At 43.0% G+C, this 24,450-nt stretch overlaps 1 protein-coding gene across 1 annotated transcript in view; it reads left to right on the top strand.

Annotated features, from left to right (window-relative positions):
• POLR1A (RNA polymerase I subunit A) overlaps positions 1-24,450 on the top strand; it is a 66,813-nt gene that overhangs the window by 5,716 nt on the left and 36,647 nt on the right. Inside the window, exons 4-14 of the mRNA XM_037527761.2 lie at positions 1,910-2,017; positions 2,904-2,989; positions 3,112-3,215; positions 6,513-6,605; positions 7,654-7,759; positions 8,054-8,216; positions 10,937-11,107; positions 11,236-11,358; positions 13,526-13,756; positions 17,767-18,021; positions 22,670-22,861. Coding sequence (XP_037383658.1) covers positions 1,910-2,017; positions 2,904-2,989; positions 3,112-3,215; positions 6,513-6,605; positions 7,654-7,759; positions 8,054-8,216; positions 10,937-11,107; positions 11,236-11,358; positions 13,526-13,756; positions 17,767-18,021; positions 22,670-22,861 — 1,632 coding nt within the window. The remainder of the gene's footprint in view (positions 1-1,909; positions 2,018-2,903; positions 2,990-3,111; positions 3,216-6,512; positions 6,606-7,653; positions 7,760-8,053; positions 8,217-10,936; positions 11,108-11,235; positions 11,359-13,525; positions 13,757-17,766; positions 18,022-22,669; positions 22,862-24,450) is intronic.

The raw sequence follows: 24,450 nt of genomic DNA, 5'->3' as shown, positions 1-24,450 counted from the left end.
TAAATAATAACAGTTTTGTCTCTCTCTTCCTTAACACTGTTCCTTTTACTTACTTTCATCATTAGAATCTATTTTACTATGTTGAAGGGCTAGAGGCATCCAGGCATTCTTATTTTTTTCTTGGCACAAGAGAAAACCTTTTACCGTCCCTTTCCTGAATAACTCAGTCTTAAAGACATTAGATAGAGCACATAGGAGTCTACACAGAGGTGTTGCCTAGTGTGGGTTGTAAGAGCCCAAACAAGATGAGTAAAGCATTCAAGGGGATAGTGTTCTGTCGGGGGGGACGGAAGGGGGTTCTGTCCATCATGCAGTTCAGAGCTCAGATAGGGTGAGGAGGATGTTCACTTAGGGATAAAGGCTCAGCATGAGACTGTTGGTGCACAAGTCAGGTGAGAAGGTGCACATGCTGGTTAGCCCAGCTTGAGATGTCAGAGCACAAATAGGGTGAGGAGGTGGTTCGCAGTTTGGGTGACCTGGACTGTTTAAAAGAGATCACCTCAGTAAATATAGGAGTCACCCTGGCCTCGAGGCCCCATGCCCCAATTAAGAATCAGTATTTTTGTGAGTTTTATGGACCCAGTTTCCAGAAATCTTGAAGGACAAACCTAGTTATCACCAGAAAAGTTCAAGTTGTGGCTTCTCATTAGGTATTTATAATTCATTTGTAGACTTTCTATTTCAGATGTGGTATAGCCAGTCGAAGTCATTTTTACATCAGCTCTACTGTCTGCTAATACAGTTGATATTTCCACTTTGTTAAGTTCAGGGAACAGAGCTAAAAAGTTAACCCAAGATCAGATTTGTCCAAAAAAAGAGAGAGAAAGGATTTCCTTAAAACATGTACTCAAAATAGATTATATTTTTCTGGGAATTTGTTCATTTTTACCTCAAGTTTCAAATTTATTGACATAAAATTTGTGATGTCTACTGCCTTAAGCAATCTTTTTGTAAAATACACACAGAAATGTATTAATTGTACCTTGAATGGTTAGAAAGTAACCATCACCCGTACAGTCACCTTCAGTATAAAGATAATATCCATATCCTCAAAAACTCCTCTTCCCCCTGTCCTTGTGTGCTTATTTTTGGCAGTTTATCATTATATGTAAAAAATTTCTTGGTAGGAATAATTGAGCAAAATACGGTACTCCCTTGCTCCAGAGAGGTTCCTTCTTGTTTCTGCCACATACTTAGTAACCTGGTTCAAAGCTTAAAGCCAACAGTATTGCAGGGCTATTGGGTCTGTACAAGATCTGGTCTGAGTCCTGAAGAGGTAGCTCTTGGAGGTCTCCAGCTTCCTGTGTTTATATGTTGGGATTGGAGGGAATGAGATTCCTGTCTTCATGCTACCTCTAGATTTGATCTCTGTCCCTGTCATCATTAGAGACTTTCAAAATGAAAACTTCAGAATTACTGAATTGGAAAATGCCCCCAGACTGGGGCTGCCACTTGGCACAGCTCCATGCCTCATTCTGAAAGGCTGTCAGTATCTTTCCCCACAGGGCCTCACTACAGACAGGGTTGTCCTGTAGCTGTGCCCCGCTGCAGTCCTGCATCGGACCTCCTGGGTTCTGGTTTCCCTTTGGATTGGCCTACTTATTCCTCACTGACCTATGAGATCTTCAGAGGTTTAGAAAAAATTTTAATTTTTAATATTTTATCATATTTTGGGTCTTTTTTGGTTTTAGCTTAGATATGAATAATCTAACCCACCATTATCAGAGCAGGATAGTCTCTTACATGATTTTTTTTTTAATAATAATGATTTGAAAATCAACACAACAGCCGTGAGATTTCTTTTTCTCCCCTCAAGCTAAACTCTCCCATCTTTGTAGAGGCTGGCACCGGACTGCTTGCTAATCATGCACTCAGTTTACTGCAGCAATAGGGTTTTCTTCTTTTTCAGTTTTTAGAAGAAAATGCTGATGCCACTGGCTTCGAAATTCAGGAAGAGTTAGAACAATACACAACCAAAATTTTAAAGAACAACCTTCCAGGATCCCATGGTGCACATGTGAGTTATCCTGTCTCTCCTTTCTGGAACTTTCTGAATTAGCATAGTTATCAGTTTCCTCTGCACTGTCATTTGTGCATTCTTCTGACTTCCCAAGGTAGACTTAGGTTTGCATCCCTGTGCTGCCTCTTCCATGGCCTGTGACCTCACAAGTTACATATTTGACCCTGAGTCTGTTTCCTGGTCTTTAGGACCCATGAGAGTATTAAATGAAAACTGGTGATTTCAGTACAGCATCCAGCAAGATGTGGCATACAGTCTCATTTGGAGAATGGGGTCTGTGTCCTTTTCTTCTTTCTCTTCTCAACCCTATAAACCACTGTTGCCTTCTCATGCCCCCAATAGCCCATGTGTACTTGCTCAGTAGATGGATAAATGAATGGTATAGGTAACCAACAGTGCCAAGTTTCATACCAGAGATTGTAATTTAACTGGTCTGGGGTAGGTCCCAAGTGATGGTTACAAAAACTCCCGGATGGGTTTTACTTGCAGCCAGGCTCAGGAAGCTTAAGTACCGATGTGCTGTTTCTGGTGTTTCTGAGGGAGGCAGCCGGGAGGGTTCACCAGCTACATTGAGAGGTTTAATCTAAGGTAACTAGCCTTCATTGAATACTTTGTTCCAAACTCTCCACTGCATTTACTATCTCCATTTTAGAAACAGCTCCTTAAGGTGGTTATTCCCATATTATGAATGAGGAATCTTAACTTGTGAAGAAGGCACTCAGTAATTGGCAGAGCTTGGCTATATTAGGGTTCTGTGGGAAATTTTGTTTAAGAAAGGGAGGTGACTTCCTGAGGTTTTTCAAGAAAGGCAAAAACCCACAAAGGAATACATGCTGGATTCTCTTCTGAATGGTACTGCAAGGTTCACTGGCCTGTCTTACAGGTGAAAAATGTCTGTGAGAGTAGGAGCAAGCTCATTACTTACTTCTGGAAGGCACATATGACTGCCAAGCGATGTCCCCAGTGCAAGTGAGTATGTGCTGCTGCTTTTCCCCTTGCCCAGGACAGAAGTCTGGCTGGTTGCTCACAGTTGTTATTAAATGTCTTGTTGGTTTTTCTCTCTCTTTAATCACAACCATCTTCATATCTAGAACTGGGCGATCAGTTGTCCGAAAGGAGCACAACAGCAAACTGACAATCACATACCCAGCCATGGTGCACAGGAAAGCTGACCAGAAAGGCACCAAGCCTGTGGGTAAGCAGCCTGGACCCTGGGAGGTCTTGGCCATGTTTTACATGCACAGCTCTCAGATGTGTCCCAAACCTTGGGAGAACCTGGGCTTCTGTGCTATGTGTTTCTTAGCTGTTTCTTTGTGACAGGCCAATGGAGTGCACAATGCCCAAATCTCTCAGTGCTGGAGGGAGGGATCTTGGTAGGTGTCCAGGCTTGACCTCTCATGCAAGAGAACAGACAGACTGAGCTACATTCTGAGGCAGTTCTAATTGAGATGCCACTTTGCCTCAGTTGGCTATTTTTCTGGAAGATTTTTGAGGATGATTGTTCATTGTTGTTACAAAACCTTATTCTAAGCTCAAGTATATGAGATAGGCAGGGAAATATGTTCTCATCCTGGAGATGTACAGTCTACTTTTTACATTGATGACACTGTCAGGCTTGGCATTCAGGCTGCTATAACAAAGATGAACTTGGGGCCTTCCTGGTGGCGCAGTAGTTGAGCGCTGGGTTGTGAAGCTGCCCGCAGCCTCTGCAGCGCCGGTTCGATCCCCGGCTGCTCCCCGGCTGCTCCCCGGCCACCCGAGGAGGGTCCCACATGGCGTGCAGACCTCTCCTGCTGCCCGCTGCTCCCCTCAGCAGTGTACTTCGGTCCTTCTGCCTGCTCTGCTCCCTGCTCTGGCTCTGGTGAATTCTTTCACCCTCCCGTGCTTCTGACTGTACCCAGTGCTTGTATAAATAAATAAGTAAATCTTTAAAAAAAACAACAACAAAGATGAACTCGGCGACTTATAAACAGTGAACATTTATTTCTCACAGTTCTGGAGGCTGGGAAGTCCAAGATTGTGGTGCCAGTAGGTTTGGTATCTATTCAGGGCTGGATTTCTCACTGATGGCTGTCTTATAAGGGCACCAGTCCCAATCATGAGAGTTTTGCCCTCATGACCTTATCACCTCCCTAAGCACTGTGCCTTATCTGCCAGCACTATCATTTTGGTGGTTAGGCTTTCAGCACATGCAATCAGAGGGGACACAAATACTATCTTAGTAGTAGCAAACTTATGTGTTTCTTTTTTTATCAAGCCTTTTACTTTAAAGTGTTAAAAGATAAAGCAGAGCTAATAGTAGAGTCCCTAGGTACTCTTTATTCAGTTTGCCTAATAAAATATCTTAGATCATTTTGACAAATGTGATGGATTTGTCAAAACTAGGAAATTAGCATTAGCACACTGTCATTAACTGAACTATAGACCTTACTTGAATTTCACCAGATTCGCCAGTAATGTCTTTCTTATGTTCTAGTATTCAATTTAGAATACAACACTACATTTTGAAAGCTTGTTTAATTTTGTTCATTTTGGTTATTCTTTCCTATAAATACCCCTAAAACTATTTTCAGGGTTGGGAATTGCTACCATAGCCCTTATGGTGCCTTAGAAAATGTTCATATATTTAGAACAAAGGTAGAATTCTAGGAGATAACTATTTCTTTGGGGTTACTATCTAACAGTTAAATAACCTTTCAATCCCTTTGTGAAATCCATTCTTTGAAGTGATTTTTCACTGCAGCTATTAGAATATGATGCCAACCAAAAGTCTGTGCATTAGACAGACATGTGTTACCAACAGATTGATAGTAGTCTCAGTGATACCAGGATTGGGTTTTTGGTATATAACATTTCCTTGGTGGGCACTCAGCTTCATGCCAAGGACCATGCCTATGACGAGTACAGGTTCAAGGTGGAAACCAGACTGTGACCTCTGCTTTTAGAGGAGGCTACAGGTGACACGGGTCAATAACTCCAGGGTCAGTTACCAAAGGGATCCAAGCAGTGAGGCCTGTACCTCAATGGTCACACACACTGGTGATCCCAAAAGGAGCCCCTGAAGCTTGTAAAATGCTGCACATGTTCCAGTGGGCCCCATGATCCCAACAATGTACATTAGCTTTTTCAGAGGAGAATTCTTAATAGCCAGCACTCTAACCATTGTGATTCAATCTTCCTCAGGTTATTTGACCTCAACTCCTTTTTCACATGGCAGGTCTCACAGCTGAATCAAACACACATTAGAGATGTTCTAAAGCCCCATCCAGGCAGATTTCAGTTTTGCAGACTGCAAAAATGCCTTGTTAGGAGGGATGTTGCTCATGTGAAGAGGTGGCAACCTGTAGGTGTCTTCTGACTCAAGTCCTGAGATTGACCAATTCTGGTCTCCTTCACAGTGACTAAATGGCAATGGGGGCACTTTGTGTCCTGGCAACTGCTAGGATGAACTGGGGAGCACTTTCACATCTGATTGCTCTTCCTCAGCTTTTCAAACCTGTGTAGTAGGAGAGAAAGCTCAGAGGGTGGTTCCAGAGATGCCAACAAAGTTGTTCTTCAGGTTAACGGGTTATTTTGTTTTCCCAGCAGGCTCATACAGCTTTCTAATGCTGTGGTTATCACTGGAGGTCAGAACTGCTTTTCATTGCATCCCTATTCTGCCTTCAATTGCATTAGCTGTTGGAAACGTTTCGCTTTTATTGGGACCAAAATTTTTAATGTTGCATACTTTTTGACCTAGCAGTTGCACTTCTCTGACTTCGCAAGAATTAAACATCCTCATAGTGTTGTGTAAATAGTTTAGTAGTCTTCATGGAATATCATGCAACTATTAAAATGATGGTCAGGCATATACTATGTAGCAGCAGGCAGGAATGCTCACAAAATGACACTAAATGAGCAAAGTAGAATACAAAATGAACCAAGCTGAAGATTTAAGTATTTGAAACACTGTATAAATCAATGAATGGAATATATTAAAGTGATAATAATGATACTGGGATGGAATGGTGGGTAATTTTTTTCTTCTGCTGTATTTTTTAGGTTTTATGCAGTATTTTAATGTTTCAATGCTTTAGAAATTTGATTGGGTAAAGAGAGAACCGAGAGCTGAGAGTATGCTTAGAGATTGATTTTTGTGGTCAAGTTAAAGTCTTGTTAATGTTTTATTTATTTATTTATTTTTAAAAGATTTATTTATTTATTTATTTATACAAGCACTGGGTACAGTCAGAAGCACAGGAGGGTGAGAGAATTCACCAGAGCCAGAGCGGGGAGCAGAGCAGGCAGAAGGACCGAAGCACACTGCTGAGGGGAGCAGCGGGCGGCAGGAGAGGTCTGCGCGCCATTTGGGACCCTCCTCTGGTGGTCGGGGAGCAGCCGGGGATCGAACCGGCGCTGCAGAGGCTGCGTGCAGCTTCGCAACCCAGCGCTCAACCGCTGCGCCACCAGGGAGGCCCTTGTTAATGTTTTATTGTGTGATTCTCTTCTTCAGCTCCAGTGATTGAGGATGCTCAGATGGGAAAACGAGGATATCTCACACCCAGCAGTGCCCAGGAACATCTCGTTGCCCTTTGGAAGAACGAAGGTGCTGTTCCAGCTGCCCTGTTTCTTCTGACTTTACTTACTCTGCCTTTTCAGTTTTTCAGAGTTGAACATATTATAGCTCTCCTTTTTTATTTTTGCATACTGGAGTGTAGGCCATAGTGGGGGGTGGATAAAGGATACACCAGAAACAGTGGGGAGCAAAACAGGTGGATTTACTGAAATACAGTGTGGACTTAATACCCTGGGGAGCAGCTGACAGGAGAGGTCTGCTGCACTGTATGTGGATTAGCTCCTTGGCCAGGGATTGAACTCGGGCCACAGTGGTGATAGCCCTGAGACTTAACCCCTAGGCCACCCATGAGGTCCTATTAGAGGTCTCTTGAAATTAACCCATAAGGTTGGGGATAGCCTCAGGATACATTGTCATTAACGCATTATAAAGTGGGGAAGATCATTATCTGAAGCCATGAACTTGACAATTGTAACAACCTGGTTTTAAATGACAGCTACAGGTGGGCCTCACTCTAGTTTGACATGTTTCTGGAAGGTTCATTGGTAATTCATTTTAAATGTTGGCTAATAAAAGACTTTAAAAGGCTATTGGAGACTTAAAACAGCTTTGTTCCACAGAAAAGCCCTTCTTGGTACCATCTGTGGAGGGCTTTTTGTTTTGTTTTTTAAAAAAGCTAACTTTTTTGGGGGGTGGGAGGTTGATTTCCTTTTCCTTATTTTAAATATTTTTAAAAATAAATACCAAAGGTGTGTGTGAGAGTTTAATAGTCCAGGAGGTAATAAGAAGTAAGTGAAACTTTTTGTTTCCCATCCCTCCCCATTTCAGTTCCTGGATCAGCACTACTGTTCCTTAGCGCTTATCCTGAAACTGTCATGTCACCTATGTGCAGTCTTTTGACACCCAGAGGCTACTTTGCTTGTTTAAATTTTTTTTAAGTAATTCTTTATATTATTCTGTATGTTATTCTACATATTATGTTATATTGTTTTATTTTACTCATTAAAGTTTTTGTGCCTATCTGTTCGTGCCCCTACATGTAGATGTAAGTGATTTTTTTGGTTTATTTCAAACACAGGATTCTTCCTGAATTATCTTTTCTCGGGACTGACAGAAGTTGGCATGGAGTCTGGATTTAATCCCACTATGTTTTTTCTGGATTTCTTGGTGGTGCCACCCTCAAGGTAATGCCCTTTATTTGACTTTATTCCACCTGGGAAAAGGTTTATTGAGTAATTGAATAATGATCACTTGAAGAGAATGGAAGGGTCAGGGCCACTGAGAAGTATGGCAGCAGTTGTGCTGCCAGGTTTCTGGTTGTGGGAGTCTGCCCCTCTGTGTCCTGAGTAGGGTAGCTACTGGCTGTTTTTTGAGCCTAGTGGTATGTGAGTTGCTTGTTTTAGGGATAGGTGAGAGACTGAAGAACATGACCCTTTCCCCATGCTAAGCATTCCCTGATTCTGTGTGTTTTCCTGCAGGTATCGCCCTGTCAATCGCCTGGGGGACCAAATGTTTACCAATGGCCAGACAGTGAACTTGCAGGCAGTCATGAAGGACATAGTTTTGATCCGAAAGCTTTTGGCATTGATGGCCCAAGAACAGGAGCTGCCATGTGAGGTGACAGCCCATGCCACAGATGAGGTCAGGACTGCCTTGAAACTGGTCTCCTAAGTGCACGTGCTTAGTTCTAACTGTGCAGGGTGAATGCAGATGACTGTGGGGGCTGGGAGATGCTGACTGGGATTCTGAATGGCTCGGTTGGTTGGGAGGAACATAGGTAATACTAGGGAGGAGCCTGGGAAGATCTGATGTCCATACTGCCATTACCTTGGTTGAGCTGCTTTAATTTCACCAATTCATCTCCATTATAAAATGTGATAGTTTGTGCTAAGAATTTACACATAGATTGTTCTGGGCCACCGGCCCTAACTGGTACTTATTAGCAGCTCTAGAAATAATACCCTGCTTCCCTTGGACTCTTAAGATTGTCCTTCCTGGGTTACAGTACTGGAATCTCTATCACCCAGCTTTGCTGTTGACTCATTAAGGTCTCCAGTGTTGGGGTCGGGAAGGTAATTATAGATTCTAGGAATTTCCTAGAATGTGACTGTCAGGGTTGGGGCTTCACCATTCTCTTCATCAAATGGTGGAGTTGAATTCAGTTTTCCCCTTTCAGCAAATATTTCCTGAATCCCTTCATTGTGCCAGGTTTTCAGTGAGTGTAAAGATGAATCAGACACTCAGAAAGTTTGCTGATATCACTGAGGTCCTTGCTAACTCTAAAATGTTATTTGAGGGCCTCCCTGGTGGTGCAGCGGTTGAGCCCTGGGTTGTGAAGCTGCCCACAGCCTCTGCAGCGCCGGTTCGATCCCCAGCCACCGGGCGAGGGTCCCACATGGCGCGCAGACCTCTCCTGCCGCCCACTGCTCCCCTCAGCAGTATACTTCGTTAGTCTGCCTGTTCTGCTCTCCGCTCTGGCTCTGGTGAATTCTTTCACCCTCCCGCACTTCTGACTGTACCCCAGTGCTTGTGTAAATAAATAAATAAATCTTAAAAAAAAAATAAAATGCTATTTGAATGTATTTAAGAAGGCCTGTCTCAGCCTTCAGTACACTCTCCAGCTCCCTGCCAGCTGCTGGGACAGTTTGGCTTTGAACCAGGCCCATCACCAGGTGGCACTGGTGATTCTCTTGGACCCTTTGCTCTGGGTCACCCAGCTTTTCCGCTTGGGGGGTTTGGTTTGGTTTTGCTTAGGTTTTCTGATCTGCCAGTATAGGTGTGCTTTTAAAAATCTTAGTGTAAGAGAACTCTATCATCTGCAAGATGCTAATCCAGTTTTGGAAAAAAGACCTTAGGATAACTAACCAGGTACAATGACCAAGACTAAAAACTTTATTTTGATGTCCCTTTAAGAGCAATAAAACAAAAAATCCAAAAACTGAGTGCAAAAATAACAATATTGTCTCTGATTCCTAAGGTCCTTACCTTAGAAAGTCATGGTGTCCTTTTTCTGTCTGATTAACAGGGCATGTTCTTATTCTTTCCTCACTCACTTCCTATATTCCATCCCCCTGGCAGCCCTAAATCATGAGTACCTGGCATAGGCCAGGCATTGTTCTAGATACTGAGGATGAATGAGGCTGTCTTATTTATTTTACAAGCTATTGTGTGGCTCTGAGACCGGTAATGCCATAATAGTGACTTAGGCTGATAGGGCCCTGTTATCATGCAGTGAGGTTCTTTTAGCTAGAGCAGAAATATATCTGTCCTCCCCATAACTAAAGAAGAACGCTGTATTTCTCAGATAGGTTTCTTCTTTCATAGCTGAGTGGGACCAACAGGTGACCAGAGAGTGTCAATAGGTGGTGCTCTAAGGCCACTTAAAATCTCCAGGCCTGTATCCTGGACAGGTAGAGGGAAAAGAAGAGGAGGTAGGGTTAAGGACAGAAATATTAATTGGTTAAATATTCCAGTGGGGCTTAGAAACTAGCTAGTACCTTAACATATGCTCAGTTGGGGGACCCAAATCTTAATTTGTGACATGGAAAATCATAGTGCAACATTTTCCTTTTTAAGAAATTTTTCCACTGGCATTTTTATAAGTGCTTTGGATGAAGTTTTCCCCAAACCATCAAGTTGAAACTGTATGTGAATCAGTTACATGGTAGGATAATAGAGCTTCAAAAAGAGTATTGATGTAGGAAGAATTTCTAGGGTTGCCTTAAAAATTAGACATTAAATGGCTTTAGCTGGTGCCTTAAGAAAGGTATCTGTTGTTACAGATTTGGCCATTACCTTTCTGCTTGTACACTTTGATGAAACAAGCTACCATGTTGGAGAAATAATTGAAGGTGGCCTCTGGGCAACAGCCAACTAGGAACTGAGGCCCTCAGTCTGGCAGCCCTCGAAGAACTGAATCCTGCCAGCAACAATGTCAGCCTAGAAGTGGATCCTTCCCTAGTCAAACCTTCAGATGGCATCCTAACTGTGACAGACTCTTATATAACTCAGAAGCAGAAAACCCAGTTAAGCTATGCCTATGTTCTTGACTCAGAGAACCTCTGAGTTAATAGTGTTTTAAAAGAAAGGAAAGATCCTGCTTATAGATTTGAGTTTATTTTACTACTAGGGGGAGATGAACTGAAAAATATACAATAATAGAACTGATGTTTTGTTGATATACACTGGTAAGATTGACCTATTAGCACTTTTCCCACTGATCTTTTGGGCTCAGGAGACATAAAGGTAAACTCCAGAGCTTATCATTTGTCAGAGCTAGGTTAAAAAAGAAAAATAAAACCAAACCTGGCCTCTTTGAAGTTTTTTCCATCATTCCTGCTTTCTTGATTGTGTCTTGCCAGGAAAAAGACTCTTCGATTGCAATCGACCGATCCTTTTTGAGTATGCTTCCAGGCCAGTCACTCACCGACAAACTGTATAACATTTGGATTCGCCTTCAGAGTCACGTCAATATTGTGTTTGATAGCGAGATGGACAAATTAATGATGGAAAAGTTCCCTGGCATTAGACAGGTGAGCATAGATGGACCCTTGTTTCTAACTAAAGGGATTAAATAATAAACATTGATACTGAAATAAGAAAATAATAAGCATACTTGATTTTTTTTTTAATGCTTTCCATGAATGTTTTTCCCTCATAGATCCTTGAAAAGAAGGAAGGCTTGTTCCGAAAGCACATGATGGGAAAGCGAGTTGACTATGCGGCCCGCTCAGTCATTTGCCCGGACATGTACATCAACACCAATGAAATTGGAATTCCCATGGTTTGTGGAGAGGGGCCTCGTTTGCTAACTTTGGGTGGCAGACAGGAATGTTTAGGAGGGATAGGGCAAAAGTGTGCACAGATTGTGGTAGCTTGCGTAGAGTGGAAACAGTTGCCCTCTTCTTGGACAAGCCATTTGGAGGGGACGTTCTGCTGTGATAATATTGGTTTCATCACTTGACCGGTCTCTTGGATATTCCACATCCCTGCCCCCATCTTCCTTCCGCCAGTCCTGGCCTTTGTCTTAGCTTTTAAGTCAAATTGAAATCATGACAGAAGAGGGGAAAACGAGAGAGGATTTCCATTCCATATATGTGCTTGACTTTGGGAGCCAAGAATGTGTACCCTTATTTGCCAGGGAGAAGGAGCAGGAACCCTCAGAGAGAAGGCTTGTGCTTATCATCCATCCTCCCAGCCTCATGGGGAAGTGGTTCAGCCCCTCCACCCATTAGTGTTCCCTTGGGGAGCCAGCCTTATTTTCTCACTTCCCCACCAGTTCAAAATGTGGTGCTCATTAGCAGTAGCCCTTTAATAGACTTCCTCCTTAATGGGCCTTGAGGTCAGTAATGTGAAGGTGGTTTAATTCTCTCCATGGAGAGTCTCATTTCCTTACACACTGCCCTCTCCTCTCTCAGGGGAGCCCTAGTAATGAGCCGAGCTCAAGTGTTGCGATTGCCTTCTGTTCTCCGGCTGCCTTGTCTCTTAGGCACACTCAGGCTTCCTGGGCAAGTGGATGATGTGTGAGAGTACAGGAGTCAGTGAGCATTCAGTCCTGTGCCCATCACTTCCTGGGAACCACAGGTCTTTGCAGCTGAAGCTGCTGAGTTGTTTGGCAAGGAAGGGCATTGTGATATTCTGAGTCAGAAGCCTTGGGAGGAGAGTCCAGGATCAGTTGTTCTCTGAACAGAGGGCAGGGCTGCCTCTAGGAACTCACAGTTCCTAGGGTGTCCCTAGCTTTGGAAAAGACCTTTAGGGCTGTCTCTTTCCACCTTCAAAGTTGCCAGGCTTCTCTTTGTTGGATCTGGGTTCATTTGACTTGTCCCCTGAGGAGAGACTCTGAAGTTGCCCCTCTGCTCACCTCCAGCCTGCCCCAGGCCTCAGAGCCAGTCTGCCTGGATCTCAGGACAGTCCATGGTCAATGCATCAGCAAAAGTATGGCAAGCCAGGGGAAAGGGTGCAGGGTAGGTGGCAGTTGAGGCTTCTCAAGGTGCCATTCAAGCAGAACCTTGAACAGAGTTCAATAAGGTACTTAGGCAAGTTTTCTCAAAATTTCTGACATAGTTGTGTGCATTTTGAAGTGTCTTAGGGTTTACAATACTAATTCAGAAACGCTCTTAACCAGGAATTTCATTTTTCTTGGAGTATGTTGCCGGTCTATCATTAAATGAAGCACTTCATTTTCTCATGTATCAGGAGACTAAATTACTTTCATCTTAAGCCAAATAATGAGAGTCTGGGCTCAGGGCAGAGACCATGATCAATTAGTGACGTCTTCTGGGCTGGAGGGGGCCATGTGGTGGTTTTTGAGGGCAGGTATTTTTTACCACTCTAGCAAACTAGTATCTCATGCTCTGTTCCTTGTAGGCAGATGAAGAAATAATGAAGTTTTATTTTTTATTTTTTAAAGATATATTTGTTCATTTATGCAAGAACCGGGGTATAGGCCAGATTCACGGGAGGGTGAGAGGATTCACCAGAGACAGAGTGGGGAACAGAACAGGCAGACTGATGAAACACACTGCTGAGGGGAGCAGTAGGCACGACAGGAGAGGTCTGCCGCGCCATGTGGGACCCTCGCTGGCCAGCCGGGATCAAACCAGCGCTGCAGAGGCTGCGGACAGCTTCACAGTGCTGCTCTCAACTGCCTGCGCCACCAGGGGAGGCCCGAAATAATGAAGTTTTAGAGTGAGCTAAAGAAATTCAAACATGTAAAATGCACACTCTTCAGACAGATTGCTAGGAAAGGAGCCCAATCTGTTCCTTTAAGGGGCCACATCTGGGAAAGTGACTCTGTAAAGAAGATAGGTAGGATGTTGCTTTGACCTTCTTAGCTAAGGTAGAGCCTCCATGTCTGCGTAGGGGGAGGTCACAACCTGTTGAGTCAAATTTTTCCTCCATGTAACTTTTTCTGCTCTCTTTGAATTTCCTTGTTTCCATTCCTTTTCTAGGTGTTTGCCACAAAACTGACCTACCCTCAGCCAGTTACCCCCTGGAATGTTCAGGAACTGAGGCAGGCAGTCATCAACGGCCCCAACGTACATCCAGGAGCCTCCATGGTTATCAATGAGGACGGCAGTCGCACGGCCTTGAGCGCTGTGGACCTAACCCAGCGGGAAGCAGTGGCCAAACAGCTCCTGACACCAGCCACAGGGGCACCTAAGCCCCAGGGCACAAAAATTGTGAGTAGTGGGCACATATAACCAGGGGCTTAGCCAGCTTCTGTCTGGCTCCCTCTTGGCTGCAAACCATCAGTATGGGGGCACCCACGTGGAAATGCTGTGAGCAGTACCTCCCTCCTCGAGATGACATTCCCCCACATGTGGGTGTTTGTTAGGGATTTTGTGGCACTCACCTTACCTCCCAACTAGAGCTGGAACTCCTAGAGCCTTGACACCATGATTAAAGCTTCATTTGGTAATCCCACTCCATGTTGCACAACACCAGCTGCACATCAGGGGCTCAAGAAAATTTTTCACTAATAACTCAGTTGTGATCCTGCACAGGAGGAGTTGCTGCCCTTGATTAGGGCTACTCAGAGGGTGATCCTCAGATTAGCAATAGCAGCATCCCTGAGCTTGTGAAAAATGCACATTTACCCTCTCTCTCCACCTCACCCCCACCTACTAATATAGAATCTCTAGGAATGGGACTCAGGAATCTGTTTTTTAGCAAACTCTCCTAAGGGTTCCTTTGCATGCTAAAGTTTGAGAACTGCCCTAAAGGATATCTGTCAGTGATACCTGATAACTGACAGAATCCCAATTTGGTATCTGCATTCACATCCATCGCCCCTGCCAGTAGTTGAGTTGTTTTTTGAGGTGAAGACCTGCCCCTTTGTACCTATATTTCCTGGGTACATATTTAATATTTGTTAGATTAAATACAAAGTTTAAGAAAAATAAGGAAACTGAGGTAAGACAGTAAGATTTGTCCAAACGAAAGTCACCTGTGACCTAGGAGAATAGTTTGAACAAAGTGGGAGGAACCAGATTTCAGAGACTGTGATGAGACAGTGAAGCAGTAGCAGTAGTAGGACATTTGACAGAAAAGGCAGAAAGACACTGCAATGTAATTGGGGTGTAAGGATGAGGCAGATGCACAGGGAACTTCCTTCATGTGGCTTCATTTCTAGTCTAGGGAAGGTTGGCCTCACTACCATGTGCTGGTCAGTTATTGGGAAGTGACTGAAATGGGTTCTGAGCAACAGTGAGCTTGAATGGGGTTGACCCGGTCACTTGTCTTCAAACGTAAGTTTAAATCCTGATCACATTGTTTTGCTTTTTCTTTACTCACTCCTAAATGCACCCTTCACACTCCTCAGCCCTGCAGACAGTCCTTCAGACCTGTCAGTCTCTTAGTTCTCAGCCAAGCTCTAATTCCTCTAGCCCAGGGGTCCCCAACTTTTTCAGCACAGGGCCAGATAATAAATAGTGTAGGTTCTGTGGGGTGAAGAATCTCTCTTGCAGCTACTGTGCCCAACCCTGTACTGTGAAGGACTGGGTGATGTGACTTGAAAGGAGAGACCCAAGTCCAATATAGATGAACTATAAGGTCCATGAAAGGAGGATAGGATGACAGAAGGGACCTGTTGCCCCTGTGAGGTGTGAAATTTTTGCCTCTTCCCCTGAACCATGTAAATCAGGAGGACGTGGTCAGGACCGCAGAATCTCATTTCCTGACCTAGCAGGCAGAAGCAGATCTTTGGCTCCAGGTCTGCCACTGAAAATTCTGACCCACACACTAGGGCACACTAATCTTCACTGCAGTATTTATTTGGAGACAAGAGAAAGGAAGGGTCTCAAGTTTGGGTTGGCACTGGGAGTGCCCAGTGCTCCAGGGCTTCTGTTTGAATTGGCTGGTGACTGCTAAACTGGCCTTCGTGCCTTCCCAGCTGTGAGGTTTGCTTATGCTGGAGGATGTCTCAAATTTGTGAGACTCAGATCTGAGGCCTAGCCTGGGGTTTTGGGCCTGGGCCATGGGTCTGGGCAGTTTCTCCCTTGAGAGGCTAAAGAAATAAGACCTTGAAAGTTAGTTTATGGTCCATGACATGTCCTGGGCAGATACTCATTGGAATCCTCAGATCACTTCTCCTTGGAAACATAGATGTGGGGGCGGGAGAAGGCTTGAATTCCTTGGGGAGCAGAAACACTGTCTCCCTGCTAGGTGATTTTAGGATTGCCTTTTAGAATTAAAGGAATTTATTCCCTCTTTTCCTGTGCCTGAGCCAGAGGAAACTTTTGGCCCAGCTGAACAGGAAGCGGGTGAGGGAGGGGGGAGTGTCTCTTAATAACATTTAGCCCCTCTCTGTGCAGCTTCATAATGTGTACAGCATACGAAGACGCTAGGTTGGGAGTAACTTTTTGTGTGCCCTGGTCTGACTTAGAGGAGACTTGGGGTAAAGGAGAGCAATAATTTCTCTGGGCTACTCTGGAGGACTTGCAGAATGGTTGGGGTAGCAGTTACCTTCATGCATTTATTTTTCAAAGTAGCATTTCTGTTTATCACTTGGGGACCCCAATAGTTAACAGAACATTAGGTAAAGTTCAGTGAAAGGCTTAACAAGCTTTACATTAAAATCAGCCTTGATGGGAAGAGGTGTTCTGTTAGGACAATATGACTATTGGCATATTGGTAAGGAAAAAAAGCTGTGTAAACAATGGTTATCTTAATGAGTAAAATTATTTGTGATTTTCATTCACTTCTGTGTTTGTATTTTCTCTTATTTTTCCCCAGTGAGCATATTGCTTGTAGAGATTTTATTGTTTTCTTTAAAAACAGTTGATGATCCCTTTGAAAAATCCCATAGAAATAGTAAATGCTCATTGTAACAGGAACAGTATGAGCTATATGAAATAAAGACACCAATCGATGTCTTACTCTCCTTTCCCATGAACCCCCTGCCTTTGATGAGATTATACCAACAGCCTGGTGTGGTATCTAGTGGGCTTTTCACTTGATTATATAAACATACAGAATCAGGTTGGGTTTTAAATGCCCATCTTGTCATTAGATCACACTTTTTTTTACTAGGATACCTTCATTTCAGGACTAACATAGATTTAACCCAACCTTTTTAATCATTGCGTAATATTCCAGGGTATGGGTGCTATGACTTGTTCACCCTTGCCCCTCCTATGGGGCAGTGAGATTATTTCCAGTTTCTGCCACTGTTACCTCTGCTACATAAATATACATGGTCTTATAGTCATATATTAACACTTTTTTCCTTCTGAAAGGTCAAAAGGAAATGTTTTATTTTTTTTTTTCCTAAAGATTTTTTGTATTTATCAAGCACTGGGGTGCAGGCCAGAGATGCGGGAGGGTGAGAGAATCCGACAGAAACAGAGCAGAGAGCAGAACAGGCAGAATGACTGAAATACACTGCTGAGGGGAGCAGTGGGCGAGACAGGAGAGGTCTGCCGTGCCATGTGGGAATCTCCCTGGCTGGCCGGGAATCGAACTGGTGCCACGGAGGCTGCAGACAGCCTCACAGCACTGTGCTCAACCCGCTGTGCCACTGGGGAGGCACAAAAGGAAATGTATTTTAAATGTCCTGATAGCCATTTTCAAATTGTGTCCCCCAAATACTCTAGCAATCTAAACTTCTTATTAATGTTTTAAGTACAATAAAATATTTCAGAGAACTATAAATTGGGAGCCAAGAACCATGTGTCCCAGTCCTGGCTCTATGAGGTTGGGCAAGGTATTTCTAAAATGTGGAATTCGTGTTTACAATGACATAGTCATGTGTGACTATGGGGTTCAACAGGTCTGCCAAGTTCTTTCAAGCCTAGGGGTTTTGTGGTTATATGTAGATATACTGTCCTTAGGTCTCTCCATTTCCTTCTTCAGATTAGTTCTCAGAGGAATTTAAGACTATGGAAAGGCTGTGTATCTCTGAAGAAGATAGATTACTCAACAGGGGCCTGTAATTCTGTCAATTTCTTGTACCTCTGAATCAGGATCAGGGTTTGCTGGACTGGCAACTATTTCTCAAAGTACCAGAGGGGCCTAGGAGCCCTTTTTCTAGGGTTTTGTTCCAAACCAAAAATTCCCTTTTTATTTAGTTGAATAAAACATGAGCTAGCAGAAGCCACACTCATGCCAGGCTGAAGTGAGCCCTTAGAATAGTAATGATGATGCTAAAGTTGCCACTGGTCACACACCCTGTTCTCCACTCTGTCCCTAGGTATGCCGGCATGTGAAGAATGGAGACATCCTCCTACTGAACCGACAGCCCACCCTGCACAGGCCCTCCATCCAGGCCCATCATGCCCGCATCCTGCCTGAGGAGAAAGTTTTGCGGCTACACTATGCCAACTGCAAGGCCTATAACGCTGACTTTGATGGAGATGAGATGAATGCCCATTTCCCCCAGAGTGAACTGGGCCGGGCGGAGGCCTATGTTCTGGCCTGTACAGATCAGCAGTACCTTGTTCCCAAGGTAGGTTTGACCTTGAGACCATTCCCATGGTCGTTGCAGCACAACTTAGAACTTCAGATCTTGGCCCTCACCAGGGTAGGGGCATGTGGGACAACAGGTCTTGGCTTCTTGCAGGTGGGATTTTCAGCCCTCCTTGCTTAGAGGCAGGAAAAGATTACTGTTTTTGCTGCCTTTTAAAATGTAAGTCAGGGGCCTCCCCGGTGGCGCAGCAGTTGAACGCTGGCTTCTGAAGTTGCCCGCAGCCTCTGCAGCGCCGGTTCGATCCCTGGCTGTTCCCCGGCCACCGGAGGAGGGTCCCGCATGGCGTGCAGACCTCTCCTGCCGCCCGCTGCTCCCCTCAGCAGTGTACTTCGGTCCTTCTGCCTGCTCTGCTCCCCGCTCTGGCTTTGGTGAATTCTCTCACCCTCCCGCGCTTCTAACTGTACCCAGTGCTTGTATGAATGAATAAATAAATAAATAAATAAATAAATCATTTAAAAAATAAATAAATAAAATGTAAGTCAGAAGAAAAATGTAATCCCCAAAAGGCAAGTTTAATAACTTCTTAATATGTCTTGTCTTCCAGACATGTGTTAGGATTCTATAACTTACTAGCCTCTGGCAAATATTAGCATCCAACTGTGATGGCTCCAGTGGTCCTCAGATGACTTAGGTCCTTTAAATTTCAACAAGTTTGGGTTTTAAGAGACACTTAACCCAAAGGGCTCAGATGAGACACACACACCCCTCCCCCATCTAGCCCATGAAAGTGTCTCCCCTTTGAATTCCTTCCTTCTCCCAAGTTAATCCTGAGAGGCAGACCTATGTGGTCTGTCTGTCCAGAGGAGCACACGGGAAGGATGTGGCTTCCTTACCCTTCCCTGGCCAGCTGGCCCATTTACTGGCCCAGTAAATGCAGGGGCTCATGTCAGTGTGTGTTCATGGGAGAGCAGAGCAGGGGGAGAGCTAGGGAAAGGGACAGATTATATTCCAGTATCCACTTAGCCCTTACTACCCAAGGGCCGATACCTTTCACGTTATAAGCTGTTTGCTTCACTTTGATTTATAGTTATAATCGTTCACTTGGGTTGTGGTGGATTACAAAAGAACTAGTGGTAATAATATGAATTATGGCCACCATTTGCCAAGCACTATTTTCATGCCACAAACTGTGCAAAGCACTTTGGAGTACGGGCCATTGATACCCACATTACAAGTGATGAAATAGTGTAACTTGTCCCAGGATACATACCTGACTAGGAGGAAGGGCAAGGAGCTCCCTTGCCTTTGTGACTTTTGTTCCTTTTACCTGGTGGACCCTGCACCCTTGTGCAGAAGAGCTGGAGACTGCACTTGGGAAGCACTGGCGGCTGCTTGAAGATGCCCAGCATTAGTTAGTACTCTCTCCTCCTAGGTGCTTCTCTTCCCCCAATATTCATTCACCACTCAGGGTATCAGGCAGGTAGCTAGGGCCCTTGTGTCCCAACCTCTTTGCCCACCAGAAACACCGCTGTGGCTTTATATTAGACTCAATTATTGGAGCTTAACCTTTGTACCCTTCTCTGCCCATATTAGCAAGTGTTGATTAAGGAAGAGGTTAAAAGTAGAAAGAATGATTAAAGGCCTACTAAGTCATTTAGAAGTTAGAAAAAAATTTTATCAATTATTTAATTGGTTGTCCTTTCACATGAATGACAGTCATAACTTAGTAGTAGTGGGAATATGAGCCACCCTCTGTCAAGTACTCCCTGTACATCAGGCTCATATCTAAGCAGTTTGCAAACATCCTCTTATTTAGTGCTCACAACAGCCTTCTGAGGCAGATGACGAAACACAAGTGACTTGCCAGTTAGGGATGAGGCGAGGACTGGCATCCAGCACCTGTGATTCCTAGGCTGTGTTACTGTGACAGGAGCAGCTGGGGCTAGGTGAGGGCACATGCAAATAATTGGCTCCCAGGGCTGAACCAACTCTGACTCCCTGGAGACAGGGTCACATTTCACCACAGGAGACACTACCAGGGAGTGGCAGGTGGTCCTTGTTTTGCCAGCCTCTGGACATTAGCAGCATGGGGAGTTAGAGTGCTCAGTGTTCACATGCCTCTGAGCAGATCAGTGAACTGGAATGTTTTATACTTAATTTTGATTAGGTAAATTATAGGGGCTGCATGCATACATGGTGTCCCACAAAGTGCTGACCTGTTTAAATCCAGATGTGCTTCAGCACACGTTCACATGCCTGTGAGTTTTAGGTCAGGAAACAGGCAGAGCGCAGGTAAATAAGCTTAGCTCAATAAATTAATTTCTTAATTTACTGCTGTAAAAGTAGTAAATTACTGCTTGAGGGTCTATTTTTAATTTATTTTGTCGGAGGTGTAAATGCCAACAATTAGAATCCTTATGTTTGCTAATGTTTATAAAAAATATGTCTTGAATACTTTGTAGTATAAAGCACTGTAAAACACTGGTTTTGTGAAACTAGGAAGCTTTTTTTTTTTTTGTAATTTTTTTTTTTGTGCTTGTCTATATTTCCCTTTCTTTACATTTTTCTTTGTATTCCGTTTCTTTTCTATTTCCAGGTTCTCTTCCTTAACAAATACCTGATTAGAATACATTTTAGTGTTGATTGTATTTATTTAATAGAGCAGTGGTTTGTCTTACTTAAAATAGTAATGGAACTTTACTTATCGAAATGAATGGAACTTTAGTTATTTTTTTCCTAGGAAACAGTTAAACTTTTCATTTTGTGTTTTTTTGTGTGGATTAATATTTTCTTCTTCTGTTTGCTATATTTAGGTGGGATCAGTCCTTTATAGAAAAGTTTTAACAAGGCTTGAGACAGTTTCCTGACTTCTACTTAACTAGAAAATTCAAGTCACAAAATACTCTTAATTGTAATGTCATTTTGCTATGATATTAAGTGGAATATGATAGCTGACAATTTACAGGGTTTTTAATTCAACGATGGTCTTTCTGATCCTAAGCAGGATTTAAGAAATTCAGAATTATAAGTAGACCCTTAGAAAATTGCTTTAATCAGCATTCCACCCTAGAATTCATGATCATTAAATTGAAAGCAATTTAGCCATTAAGGTAATTTTATAGTCATGGAAAAATCTGGACAGTGAAAGAAGGCACTGAATAGATCATATAACTTGTAATTATGTTCTTTAAGGAAGAAAAACAAAAGAAAAAATCTCTATCTGCCTCTAAAGACTGTGGGATGAGTCAAATGTGTAATAATAGTTTGGGTTTCTCCTTTCTCCCCCCAACTCCCCAAGCAAAATAAGACCTTGTCTTTGCAGAGTATAATTTTTTACTCGTGTTCAAAACTCAGAGCCTTTATGAGTAGGGATGTGTGCTCCATCTTACCTTCCATCTACAGCACCTATTCAGCCCATCTGTAATCTTTACGTTTTCTTGCTGCATTGTTTAGACTATTTGACAAGCATTCTTTTTAGCCTTTGAATTAGTGGGTTAGTTAGTAGTTAAATTCTTGGCTCTTCTCCACGGGTGCATTTATGACTTCCTTTATCCTTAGTTTTGAAATATGGCCATAATTTTGGATAGTTTTTAACAAATAAATAATAACAAACTTGACATCCGAGGCACAGATTTTTGTCAGGTTCCCATAAACTGAAACATTTAGAAAAACTACTTCTTAAAGAATGTCTGTGGGAGCACAGCTATTTTTACTTTAGTTTGCCTTATGTTGCCATGAACACAGGCCTCTACACATTTAGGTTCAGGAAACTGGGGATCAGAAAGACAGTGAAAAGTATCAAAAGAGATGAATGTACTCACCAAAACTGGGGCTTTTATAAAAGTCCTTATTTGGACATCTGGAAGATACCACAACCATGTTCTGCGTTGTTAAAAGTCTCATTCATAATGCATGTTCTTTCCTTCTGTTGTCATGCACAGAAGGCCCTCTTGAAGAATGTCTCGTTCAGTCCCTCTGCTGGCCAACTCCAAGTCACTCTTCAGGCTCAGCTATAATACTACTCACAGAGACCATTCCAGACCATCCATACACCTCAGACCTATAAGATCATCCATCCTGTTATTCCTCCATGGCATTTCAACTCTTTTTGATAATGTATTTATCCAATTATTTGTTTACTGTCTGCTCTTGCTCATCATAGAGGATTGTGTCTGTTTGGTCCACTAGAGTGTATTGAAGGTTTAAACCAGTGCCTAGCCATACAGTAGGCTCTCAATAAATATTTTTTTAATGGATGACTGATTTAGTGGAGAAACAGGCCAGAAATGTGTGAAAAACACTAAAGCATAAAACCAAAATATAAAAACAAGCACACAACTCACAGCAGCCAGACCAAATTTATGCAGAAATGCCAAAAGTATGCTAAAGTAATTAGTACCAGATGAGATTATGGAAGGGAGGCTTGGGGAACTGGATGAGTTTGAAGCAGTTTTGATGTAGAGCAATGGGCAGATGGCATAAATAGAAACAAGTCAGGAAGATGCATAGGGAGGCAGTTTGCTCTCCAGGTGGGAGATCCAAGCACTGGGCTCATGAGGCTGTGGAGCAGGACAATATGGGGATCTAAGAGAGGACTATTGCTAGGAGGTGACCTCCAAGCAGATTTAGGAATTACGATGTGACTTAAAATTATCTTTGTTCTTCTTTTGTCTGTTTTGGTTTGTAGGATGGCCAACCATTGGCAGGGTTGATCCAAGATCACATGGTTTCAGGTGCAAATATGACCATTCGAGGTTGCTTTTTCACCAGGGAGCAATACATGGAGCTGGTGTACCGAGGACTCACAGACAAAGTGGGACGTGTGAAGCTCCTCCCACCTGCCATCCTGAAGCCCTTTCCACTGTGGACTGGAAAACAGGTAATTGGGAGAAAACAACCAGAGTATATAAAAAAGGAAACAGGCCATTCACAATAAGAGGTTGTGTTCCAAGAGAAGCTAGGCCAGAGTCGGAGAAATGTGACACATCAGATAGCAGTCTGACTTTCTCTTTGGTAAGATTCCTAAATCTGATTGGTTTCAAGGGAGTTTGTCCACTAATAACAGGCTGCTTGGTTTCTGTTCTTTGCTTTAAACTTAAACATGATGTCCTCATAATCCAAAGATGGTAGTAATAGCTGATAGTTTTTGTAATTGTTGGGAGGGGTTGGTGAATGCTTTAGATACATTATCTTATTTAATCCACATAACCAGCCTGCAGTGCAGAGGCCATTATTATCACCATTTAACAGATGAGGACACTGAGGCTTAAAAAAATTCAGTTGTGTGCCCAAATATATAGGCGGTTGTGTTGGGATTCAAACCCAGGACTTTCTAACTCCCAAAGCATTGGGATCAAACTCAATACTTTTTATCTTTTTTCTCTGCGTGTGTGTAAGTGTAACCTAGGGCTTTCTCTCCCAAAGCATGACACTATACGTTCTCTAGAGTAATACAAAGTGATCACATAATGAAATGCAGTAAACACATACTTCTAGTGCTCACTGCGTCTCCAGACTTAACTACTAATCAGCTGTGTGATCTTGACTCTGTGGATCTCAGTTACTCAATGAAAAAACAAAGGAGTTCAGATTGATGACTTTTTTCATTTTTTATATTAACATTTATAATTTTTTACATTTTTTTAGACAATATTTGCTTCCCCCCACCCTCTCAGATTGAGTCCCCATAGAATCTCCTTCCCCAAGGCACCCGTGCACCATCAGCACAGTTCCCTGTGCTCCTCCCTCTCACCCTTCCCTCCTCCCCCCCTGCAGTATATCTCTGATTTATAATTGTCTGTTTTTGCTTTGTTGTATTTTGTACTGTTATTATTATTATTATTATTTTTGCACTGATGTCTTATTTGGTTCCCCTATATTCCTGTTATAAGTGAAAACATCTGATATTTTTCTTTTTCCTTCTGGCTTATTTCACTGAGCATAATTCCGTCTAGCTCCATCCACATTGCTGCGAATGGTTGCGTTTATCTTTTTTGATTGCTGAATAATATTCCATTGTGTATATATATACCACATCTTCTTGATCCAGTCATCTATTTTTGGGCATTTGGGTTGTTTCCAGGTTTTAGCTATTGTAAATAGTGCTGCAATAGCAGATTGATGATTTATAAGCTCTCTTCCAGCCCTACAGTTCTTTGGGTCTGTGGACCTTGGACTTGATTGACTTTTAAGGTATTAAATCAACTTTGCATTCCTGGGATAAACCTTGCTCGACCTTAAGGTATTACCCTGTCTATATATGGTTGAATTCAGTTTGTTAAAAAATTTTTTTTAAGATTTATTTAGTTATGCATACAAGAACTGGGGTATAGGCCAGAGGTGCGGGGATGAGAGGATGCACCAGACTCAGAGTAAAGAGCAGAACAGGCAGATCCACTGAAATACACTGTTGAGGGGAGCAGCAGGCGAGTCAGGAGAAGTCAGCTGCACCATGTGGGTAGCTCCCTG

This window comes from Talpa occidentalis, unplaced genomic scaffold (assembly GCF_014898055.3).
Source record: "Talpa occidentalis isolate TD23 unplaced genomic scaffold, MPIMG_talOcc4v2.1 talOcc4.5, whole genome shotgun sequence".
Classification (NCBI taxonomy): domain Eukaryota; kingdom Metazoa; phylum Chordata; class Mammalia; order Eulipotyphla; family Talpidae; genus Talpa; species Talpa occidentalis.
This window is presented reverse-complemented; position numbering and strand designations above follow the sequence as displayed.